The 11472-nt window shown below is 39.9% G+C and overlaps 1 protein-coding gene across 1 annotated transcript in view; it reads left to right on the forward strand.

Moving 5' to 3' along the window:
* nmu (neuromedin U) overlaps nt 1–9225 on the forward strand; it is a 39644-nt gene extending 30419 nt beyond the window's left edge. The window contains 4 exon segments of the mRNA XM_080198191.1: nt 707–781; nt 3084–3137; nt 3614–3652; nt 9151–9225. Coding sequence (XP_080054317.1) covers nt 707–781; nt 3084–3137; nt 3614–3649 — 165 coding nt within the window. The 3' untranslated portion in view covers nt 3650–3652; nt 9151–9225.
* Nucleotides 9226–11472: the final 2247 nt, after the last annotated feature.

Raw genomic sequence — 11472 nt, forward strand, 5'->3', positions numbered from 1 at the left:
GTAAGGGACCTAAATTTGTCTTCACCAAACCTTTTCTTTTCACATACCTATAGAAATATTTGCAGTCAGGTTTTATGTTCCTTGCAAACTTACTCCTGGGGCAAAATTTTCTAGCCATGCTCACCCCAAGACTGGAAAATCCTGCTCGAGATCAATGGACCTTTGTATTGGTGCATGTCCTGCCCACTATGATTCACATTGTGGGTGGGATGAGAAAATGCTGCCCTCAGACTCTGTTCTATATACAATCCTGACTAATGGTTTTTGACCTTTTGGTGTTTCTCAGCTCTGAAGTAAAACAGCCGATGCTGCCATTCCTTTGCTTGCATGGGATGATGTATGAGAAGGGGAGGGGAGTGTTGGAGCGATCAAAGTGTGGACTTGGATGCTTGGAGGAGACTTTAAATAAGTTGCATGAGCCTTGTCTTTCTAATATTTTTTGAAAAGTCACTTAAAAATGATTTTAAAAGAGTAAATAGAACATTCTTATTACAAATGTTACATGTCAATCACAGATTTATATATAATCCATAGGGGTTTAAAGGGTTTTAATGCAAGTTATGTGACTTTCCAGTGAGAATCATTTCAGTGTGTCTATTCTGTTTAGTCCCACATCATTGTCCACATAGCTTTCTTTGAAAATATACTGTTCTCACATGATCAGTTGATCATTGTTCTTCATATGTCCTTGTTCATGTGCTCTCAGTCCTCTGTCCTGCATCCTTTGCTGCAGCTTGTCCCTGAGCTTCATGAGAGAAGAATGAAGAAAGGCAGAGGTGATGTACGTAACTCTTTAGTAATCCTGCCAGCATTGTCTTGTGACAATTAATCTTTGTTTATTTCTACAAGAGATGATGTCCATTTGGGTCCAAGTACAGATGGAACTGTGAACAGGTTGTCAACAAAATATGAAATCATTATCAAGCAATTTCTAATTTGGGCAAATCAGCCAAACTAAAATGTGTCCTATATTGTTCATCATAGAGTGTCAAGAGTTCAACAATATTCATAATTTATGCTTATGATTGTTACATAAGAACATAAGAAGTAGGAGCAGGAGTAGGCCATCTAGCCCTTTGAGCCTGCCCCGCCATTCAATAAGGTCATGGCTGATCTGAAGTGGCTCAGTTCCACTTTCCCACTTTCTCCCCATAACCCTTAATTCCCTTGCCTACCAAAAACCTATCTACCCGTGACTTAAATATATTTAGCGAGGTAGCCTCCACCACTTCAACGGGCAGAGAATTCCAGAGATTCACCACCCTTTGAGTGAAGAAGTTCCTCCTCAACTCTGTTCTAAACTGTCCCCCCCTTATCTTGAGGCTGTGCCCTCTAGTCCTGCTGTCCTTTCTGAGCAGAAAGAATCTCTCTACCCCTACCCTATCCATCCCCTTCATTATCTTATACGTCTTTATAAGATCCCCCCTCATCCTTCTAAACTCCGAGTACAGACCCAGTCTATTTAGTCTCTCTTCATAGTCCAACCCCCTCATCTCCAGTATCAGCCTAGTGAACCTCCTATGCACTCCCTCCAAGGCCAAAATATCTTTGCGCAAGTGCGGCGACCAAAACTACACACAGTACTCCAGCTGCAGCCTCACCAGTGCCCTGTACAGTTGCATTGTTCTGTGTTTTCTAACTTTAAGATCATGACCATTTTTCAACCTTTCTTCCTTATGTCTTATTGAGGACGATCTTGGGGGTACTAGCTAAACTCCAATCGTTACAAACACATTTAGGCGAGTTAAAAATTTGCTAATACTAAACCTTTCTGACATGAAATACTAAGTGCAATAGGATTCCCTCAGCAGGAAGTTGGTTGGGAAATCTCAGAACATAAGAACATAAAAACTAGGAGCAGGAGTAGGCCATCTGGCTCCTCGAGCCTGCTCCGCCATTCAATAAGATCATGGCTGATCTTTTTGTGGACTCAGCTGCACTTACCCGCCCACTCAGTTGCATTTACCCACCCTTACTTACCCAGGCTTGCTATGAATGATTTTGTGTTTATCAATTAAAGAACAAGAAACTATATTTGCTATGATTTTCCGACCAATGTTCCCTGTGAGCATCACATCTGAATTGGATGGTCTGCCCTTTACTGACAATAGGTACAAAATTTTCAAATTGTAAAAAGTTATTTATTAGAATAAAGATTCAACACATTCCTCTAAGCTGAGAGATCACTTGGATAACTGTGAGCTAAAGGAATCTATGATATTAATTTTATTTTTGTCAACAAGGCATTTTGGATTGTCTTGAAGATGTAAAAGGCACTAGATAAATACAAGCTTGTTCTTTATAATTACTGCCTTTCTTGAACAGATGGGTGAGACTTTCTAACTTAGTGAGATGTGAAAGTTAACTAAATTTAATAACTTATTTTACATAGAGAGGAATTAAAATTGGGCTGATTGATCAATTCTTTCAAATCCGTGGTATAAACAGACTGAGTCTATCACCTTCTCATGCAGTTTGAGACACTACAAATAATATGTTGGTGGTGGATAACCACAGAGCAATACTTTTTGAAATGATTGTTTGTCTCCTGCAGGTATAACTGTTACAGTTGTCAAAGTTCTATAAAGTGCTGATTCACTTAACCATCATGGCACAACAATACCACTTTAAATTTTTCATTCTGAAATTGCTTTGTTGATTGAAGTAGATTTGTTTCAGACAGGCTATAACTAAATTGCTATGCATGGATATTGAACATTTACAAACCGTAGGAATTTATGTTTCTCATTTTACAATCATTCCTAACTATTTCTATGACTGGATACTAAAGGCAAACTTCTAATCTCAGAGGATATGGAGTCTACATCATGGGGTGTAATGGAAACACTGTTGTTATCTTGTTCACAGTAACTTGCTAACTGTCGCCAATGCCAACCATCAATGGAAAATTCCCAAACATTATTGATATCATGTATTACCATCGCACATTTTTCAGAAGGAAAAGGAATTGGAAATTAAGATAAAAACAGTGCCATTTTGACTAGAATATAGCAGAACTGAGCAAGAATAATCATTTTATTCATGTTATGGATTAATAAGATTCCTATTGTTTTTTGCTTTAGGAAGAATTTCGAGGACCAGGTGGAATTCAAAGTCGAGGTTATTTTATGTTTAGGGTATGTGTCAAAACTTTGAAAACCTAACACTTGTATAACAATTACGCAAAATTCTAAACAGTTGCACCTGAATTTGGATAAATGTAATCTTGGAAAGTCATTAGAATAAAATCAGTTTCTTCAGTGGGGAGCTGCACTGGAATGGGTTGGAGACAGACTAAAACAAAGTGCCAGAAATTTATTGACCTGTCTGAATTTTCGATGTAAAAAAATAGTTGGGTCAATAAATAAGAAGATGTGGTCAAGTGATATTTATAACAGTTGTTTTTTTATATTTCTGGATTAAATTCCTTTTTATTGATATAGCACATCAAGATTTGAGCCCAACAGGAAACATTAATGGACCATTTTAGCCAAATTTGTCTCTGTCTTCAACCAACGAGTTTGACTAGGAATCTCAAGGGCATTGAGGTTATGATTTCACAAGCACACCTTGTTGTCAATACTTAACTATTTCTTTTATTCACTTTTTCTAGCCACGAAATGGAAGAAGATCATCCAATTTTCGCTAACAGGTATTTTTGTTTAAGTCAGTAACATAATCTCAAGTATTGAAATGATTGTCAAAACGATCAAGCTTCACTATCACATGCAGTTCCTTTGTAATGATTTAGTTATTATCTATTTGTTTTATTGTCATTTTGCAGTGCAAATCATTGAATTAACCACCAAATAATCCTAGAACTAATTCCTTAACCCATCGTACAGCATTGTTCATTATAATACATAATTCTCTTTCAGTTCATTGCTTCTGTAACAATTATTTTATATTTATCTACTATGGACCTTCACCCCATAGGACCTGGTTTCTGTAGAGCTCTTGGTAATAAACTTTCAAAGGACTGTTTCATGCTACTAAAACATGGCTAGTCTATTTCTGACTCCTGCTGGCACATTGTACATGCTTCTTCAAAGGAGTATGGTGCTCTTAAATATACTACAGCCCTCCCCTTGGTAAATGTGAGGCATACCTTCTTTATCGTGAATCAATTGATTTTTCAAGAAACACTTTCATGGGACATGGGCTTGTTGGCAAGGCTAGAATTGTCATTGTTTTCCCTCATTATTCCTGAGAGGATGGTGGTGGGCTGCCTTCACAAACTGCTGCAGTCCATGCGGTGGAGGTAAATTCACAATGCTGTTAGGGAGGGAATTCCAAGATTTTAAGCCAGCAAAAGTGAAGGAACGGCAGTACGGTTCTAAGGATGGTGAGTGACTTGGAGGGGAACTTGCAGGTGGTGATGTTCCCATGCGTCTACTGCCCTTGTCCTCCGAGGTGGTAGAGGTTGAGAGTTTGGAAGGCACTGTTGAAATCCCTTGGTGACCTGCTACTGTGCATTAGCTGGTACATACTACTGTCATTATGCATCAGTGTTGGAGAGAGTGAATGTTGAAGGTGGTGGTGGATGTGGTGCCAGTCAAATGGCTTGTTTTGTCCTGCATAGTGCACTCATCCAGGCAAGTGGACAGTATTTCAGCACAGTCATGCCTTGTGCCCTGTAGAGAGTGGACAGGCTTTGGGGAATCAGGAGGTTAATTACTTTCTGCAAAATTTCCAGCATCTGACTTGTACTTGTAGCCATAGTATTTATATAGCTGTCCAGTTCAGTTTGTTGAAGTGGAAATTTTCCTGCTTCTTACTGTGGTAGAAAGACTCAACAAAGTTCATTCTAACAAAATAACTTGTCTTTATTTACAAAACACTGCATGCAGTATTGGCAAAAACTTGAGTTCAGAGAGCTGTTGTTACAACTTGCTAATTCTTACTCAAGTCTGCCCTAACATAAAGAATCAGTTCAGTATTTATACATAATCATTATCAGTTTGTGTGACCAGAGCTTATTGAGGAATTCAATCAGTAATAGCATCATTAGCAATGTCATTAATCATGGTACAACCTGCTGACTTCCTAGAACTCTGTTTCATCAGTGATACCTTTATCTTGAGCTTTGATAGAACAGAGGAAGGTTGTTGACTCCTTCATCCCTGATCTTATCTTGTCATACTCGTATAGCCCTAGGTCTTGTGGAGTCAGCCTTATCAGGTCTTACAGAGGTCGGGCATTTTGGAATAGCTTGATCAGCGTTCTTCATTTTGTACCAAATACTTGACCAATTTTCCCATCATGCCACTACTTCATTCGTACAACTTCACAAGTTTCTGGTCAATATTAACCCTCAGAATATTGATACTCAGGGATTCAGCATTGATCATGTCATTGAATGTCAAGGGGAGATGAATGGATGCTGTTCCCTTGGAGATGGTTGTTGCTTGGCATTAGTGTGGTGCGAATGTTACTTGCCACTTATTAGCTTTAGCCTAAATGTTTTCCAGATCTTGCTAAGTATGGGCAATTACTGCTTCATATCTGAGGAGTTGCTGGACATTATGCATTTATCAATGAGCATCTTCACTTCTAATCTTATGATGGAAATGGAAGGAGGGTGCAGATGAAGCAGCTGAAGGTGGTTAGACCTAGGATATTACCCTGAGGAATGCTTGCATTCAAATCCTGGGACTGAGATAATTGATCATCAACAAAAGTAATGTGGCTCCAAGACCAGGTCAGAGGCTAGGAATTGCGTGGCAAGTGACTCATCTCCTCACTCCAAAAAGTCTGACCATCAATCAGGAATGTGATGGAATACTCTCTACTTGCCTGGATAAGCGCAGCTCCAACAATACAAGAAGCTTGACACCATCCAGAACAAAGCAGCCCACTTGATAGGCACACCACCCACAAACATCCACATCCTCCTCCACTGACATTTGGTGGAAATAATGTACACCATGTACAATTTACACTGCAGGAACTGATCAAACTCCTCAGACAGCACCTTCCAAACCCATGATTAGTACCATCTGAAAAAACAAGGCCAGGAGACACATGGGAACACCACCATCTGAACATTCTCCTCCAAGCCAATCACCATCCCGACTTGGAAACATATTGCCATTCCTTCACTATTACCTGGATCTCCCCCCCCCCCGCCCCCCTGCATCCCCCAAACAGTACTGAGGGTGTATTACACCACATAGACTGCAGCAGTTCAAGCAAGCAGCTCACCACCATCTTCAAGAGCAACTAGAGATGGGCAATTAATTCTGAGCTAGTCTCTCACCGCATATTCCATAAATGAATAAAAATAAAACTCCAACCAATAGAGAATCAATAGAGAATCTCTTGATTCATAATAGTTTCAGTTTTGCTAGATTTGCTTGATGCACAATTTGTCAAATGCTGTCTTTATGTCAATAACTTGTTGAGGAAAGGCTGTAATTAGATCAGGCACCAAGTGGCCCTAGCAGAACCCAGACTAAATGTCAGCGAGAATATTACTGCTGATCAAGTGCTGCCTGATAGCACTGCTGACAACCCATTCTAACGCTTTGCTGATGATCGAGGGTAAGCTGAAGGGGTGGTAATTAATTAGCTGAATTAGATTTGACCAACTTTTTGTGGACTGGACTGGGCAGTTTTTCATAGTGCCAGATAGATGCCAGTACTGTAGCCATACTGGAATAACTTGGCTAAGGGTGCAGCTAGTTATGGAGCACAAGCCACCTGTACTTTTGCTGGAATGTTGTCAGGGCCCATTGCCTTTGCAGTATCGGAGTGAATGAAATTGGGTGAAGATTGGCAACTCTGATGTTGAGGACCTCAGCAGGAGGCAGACATGGATCATCTACTAGATATTTCTGGCTGAAAAGGGTTACAAATGCTTTGCTTTTGCCCTGGAGTCCTGGGTAGCTCAAGTTTGAGGCTGGTAATATTTGTGGAGCTTCGTCCTCCAGTAACTTATTTAATTGTCCACCAACATTGTAACTGGATACAGCAGAACTGCAGAGCTTAGATCAGATTCAATGGCTCTGGGATTGTTTAGCTCTTTCCGGAAGCAATAATGTTTTTGCTGTTTGGCATGCAAGTAGACCAGTTTTGTAGCTCCATTAGATTGGCATTTCATTTTCCCCTCTTGGTATTACTAACATCTGAAGAATCATCTAAATCTTTCTTCTCATAAGACAGTCCTGCCAATCCAGGTATCAACCTAGTTAACCTCCGCTGCACTCCCTCTTGGCAAGTATATCCTTCCTTAGGTATGGAGACCAAAACTGCATGCAGATAAAGTCTCATCAAGGCCATATATAACTGCCGAAAGACTTCTCTACTTCTGAACTCAAATCTTGTTGCAATCAAGACTAATATAACATTTGGTTTCCTAATTGCTTGCTGCACCTGTCTCTCCACTTTCATTGCCTGGTGTACAAGGACTCCCTGCTCCCTTTGTACATCCACATTTCCCAATATATCACTGTTTAGGTTATACTCTTTTTTTCACATCAAGGTATATAACTTCACATTCAGCCATGTTGTACTATTTCTGCCATGTGTTCGTCCATTCACTTGTCTAAATCACCTTGAAGCCTCCTTGTATCCTCCTCACAGTTCACAATTCTGCCCAGTTTTGTGTCTTCGGCAAGCTTGGAAATGTTTAGTATGATTCACTTTCTCTGTGCAATCATCAGTTGTTGTGTCATGCATGTTTCTCATATTACTTGGTTTGTCAACCTCACATCAATGCAGATTCTGACTTGGTTCTCGTTCTTTGGGTTCTTGATGCCTTGCATGGGTGAGGCCCAAAAGATGGGTTTCATTTTCCAATAACGTCAAGTTTAAATAAGCACTGAAGTTTCTTTTGTCTTTTTATCTGAAGTGAAGCAGTATTTGTCTAAATTGCCGTTTAACTGAGGGCACATTAAGGTCTACATGAAGCTTGTATGTAATATCTTTCAGTTTGCCACTGATTATGAGGTGGTCAACATGCAGTTCAGTGATGTGGTTGGTGTGTATTGGAACTGCACATGTGACTGGCAATTAGGCAGCACAGTGGTTAGTACTGTTGCCTCATAATGCCAGGGAACCAGTTTCAATTCCACCTTGGTTAACTGTCTGTGTGGAGTCTGCATGTTCTTCCCGTGTCTGCGTGGGTTTCTTCCGGGTGCTCCCATTTCTTCCCATACTCCAAAGATGTACTGGTTAGGTTGATCCTTAGTGTCAGGCAGATTGGCAGGGTTAATACATGGGTTAGGGAATAGGGTCTTGCTGAGATTGTTGTTGATGCAGGCTCGATGGGCTGAATGGCCTTCTTCTGCACTGTAGGAATTCTGAGGTGCAAATCCATTGCTGTTTGGAAATCAATAAATTAAGTTCTCCAGATATGACAGAGTACAGCATTCATCATAGTATCTTTGAATAGGGGTGGCATGGTAGCACTGCTGCTTCACAGCTCCAGGGACCTGGTTCGATCCCTGGCTTGGGTCACTGTCTGTGTGGAGTTTGCACATTCTCCTCGTATCTGCGTGGGTTTCCTCCGGGTGCTCTGGTTTCTTCCCATAATCCAAAAGATGTGCGGGTTAGGTTGAATGGCTATGCTAAAAATTGCCCTTGGTGTCCTGAGATGTGTAGGTTAGAGGGATTAGTGGGTAAATATGTAGGGATATGGGGGTAGGGCCTGGGTGGATTGTGGTCGGTGCAGACTCACCTGGGCCATTCGGCCTTTCTGTACTGTAGGGTTCTATGATTATATGAATGTGTGTGGCATTTTGACAGCCCCAAGAATTTTGAGTAGTTGACAATGTTGCCAGGGAGGACTTTATATTAAGATCAAAGCAAAATACTAAGGGTGCTGGAATCTGAAACAAAAATAGAAAAGGCTGGAAAATCTTAAAAGCTCTGACAGCATCTGTGGAGAGAAAATAGAGGCAACAGGATGTCGCTTCATCAGGATTTTATATTTTCTGGAGTGCGTGTATGGGCAGCCCTGAAGTTTGTTGAACTTTTTATCTCCCATGATTTTCACATACTCTCACAAAGGAATGTGTTGTAATAACTGAATGCCATTTTACATTCATTGCTATGTTACACTGAATCTATCTAGTTTAAGTAGTTTGAAACCTAACCTCCAGTTAGACAGAATATTTACTGTCTAACTATTATCATTTAATTTTGCAGGGTGATGAAGATCTATAGGAATTATTGACATGATGAAAATGGTGTATGGACTGCTATGCACAGTTATGTTTGCGCCTTCCTACAATTCGCCTGTTTAATTAAGTTATGTCTTTTCAACATCTACAATCTGCATGCTAACTTAAGCTTTGTTGAAAATTGTTGTTTTAACAATGAATGACATCATTAAAATGAAGGCAAGCTTGTGCAATGTTTCAGTGTAGTTTAGCAAAGTAAGGCATACCGATGGTCAGAAGGCAAATATCACTTTACAGTCAACCTATAATGTAATGCAATGCATGTTACTAAATTCCTTCTCACCTTCTCTATTAATGATGATGTCACTAAATATACAAGTTCAATTAACGTTCTTAGTGAAGATTCTTGATTGCTCTTGTTTTAAGATATTCCCTCTTTTGTTTGGCTCACGTTTTAAAAGTGTTGCCAAATGTTCACAAGCTTTTAATTATTTTCTGCCATAAACATATCACTGTGTGCAGTGAAGGGATAATCCTTCCAATTGACCCTCTGACTCTTCTGCTCCTTTGGAGACAGATGCCAATTCTGCAACGAGGTTCCAGATGCTCAGCAGAAGATTCTGGTTTAATTTTCTCATCTCCAGTCCCTAGATAAACTGCTCCTCAATAACCTGGAAGAAAGACTGCTGGAATCTAAGTTACAGTGGACAAATGGGTATTTCCACCACTTCCCTCCCCTCCCGCGTCCCCACCCTCCCCTCTGCCTTCTGCGAGAAATTCATCCCCCTATATTTTGTGGTTAAGAGGCAACGTTGTTGCAGGCTTTAGGTTGCTGCCAACTATTGTTACTTCCACGCACACTGTTGAAATTGCTTGTTAATTGTATATCAATTGGGTGTTTCATTGTATTCACATGGTAGACATTAACTGGAGCCTCTCCTGTGTTTATATATTAGCAGGCTGAAACTGTGTTAGATTGGAGGTTCACTATATGTACTGTGTTTCTTTGTAAATAAACGTTTGTAAATGTACAAATAGAAGGCTCCAGTTTTATCCTCCACCTCCTAGCTATCTGAGTTTGAATGATATTAATCTCACCAGTTCTTACTTATTATAAAATCCAGCAAAGACTAATGCTAGTTTTTTTTGTGAATTGACTGGGTAGGCTTATTCAGTAGAATTTTATTGGTTTTATATGCAGAGGGCTAAAAGTTCAGATTTTGATCATATAATCCTTATTCTGTGTCCATTAAGTACCTGAATTGCTGAAGTACCAGCCAATGGGATTATTCCAGTTACAGAAAACAGGAAATTAAACATTCTAGTATATTGTTGTAGCCTGATTCACCAACATTGTTTCCCTCTTGAGTTTCAAACCTCATCGTAAAATGTGCATTAAATAACATTTCAATGCAAATAGCCAAAAATGTGGAGGAGGAGAATAATCAATAATCAAGTTAAGAACAGAATGCTCATGCTGACCAAGAAAAATACTGCTGCAGACTTTAGTGCCGGATGCTCATACACAACACTGAGCTAATTGCTTGAGCAATTAATGGAGCCATCTGTCCACAATGTTATAAAGGGGAGGTTAACCCCTCTCTGAGAGTTAACACTGAACCACTCAAAGAGGAGTACCTCACTTTATAATCTGTTAAAAATGCGTGAGAAATAGTATGATCTATTCTTCAGAAAATGTTAGTGATTAAATCAAAATAACTACCTGAGACCCCCTCTGAAATCAATAACACTTATTGAGGGTAGCAGTGGAACGGTGTGTTTCTGAATGGAGGGCTGTGACAAGTGGTGTTGGATTCAATGTTGATGCTGAAGACTGAAGTATCTAATCAAAAGATGTGGTGCTATTCCTTGGCTTATATTGAGTTTCATTGAAAAAATATGGGAAGCCAAGCTTAGAATTAAAATGACAGGTAGCCAGAAGCTCAGGGCCACTAAGTACAGACAGAATGTTCAGTAAAATGATCGCTAATCCATGTTTGGTCTCCTTAATGGAGAGAAAAGTGCATTCTGATTGATAAATGTGACATATCAAACTGAAAGAAGTACAAGTGCTTCGCCTGAAAGGATTATTTTGGGTGATGGGAAGTCAGAAGGTGAAAGAGGATTTGTTACATTTCCTTTTGGGGGAAGCTGGGGAGGAATTGTGAGGCAGAGAGATGAACAGTGCTAAGGGAATGGCCATTTTGGAATGCTAAATGAAGAGAACAGGGGAAGATGTGTTTGGTGGAGATATCACGTTGGAGGTGGCAGAAATAGTGGAAGATGATTGATTAAATGTGAAGACTGGTGATTCTGGTGGTGTTCAAGGTGAGGACAGGGGAATACC

Source organism: Carcharhinus amblyrhynchos, chromosome 1 (genome assembly GCF_965287045.1).
Source record: "Carcharhinus amblyrhynchos chromosome 1, sCarAmb.v2.hapA, whole genome shotgun sequence".
Classification (NCBI taxonomy): domain Eukaryota; kingdom Metazoa; phylum Chordata; class Chondrichthyes; order Carcharhiniformes; family Carcharhinidae; genus Carcharhinus; species Carcharhinus amblyrhynchos.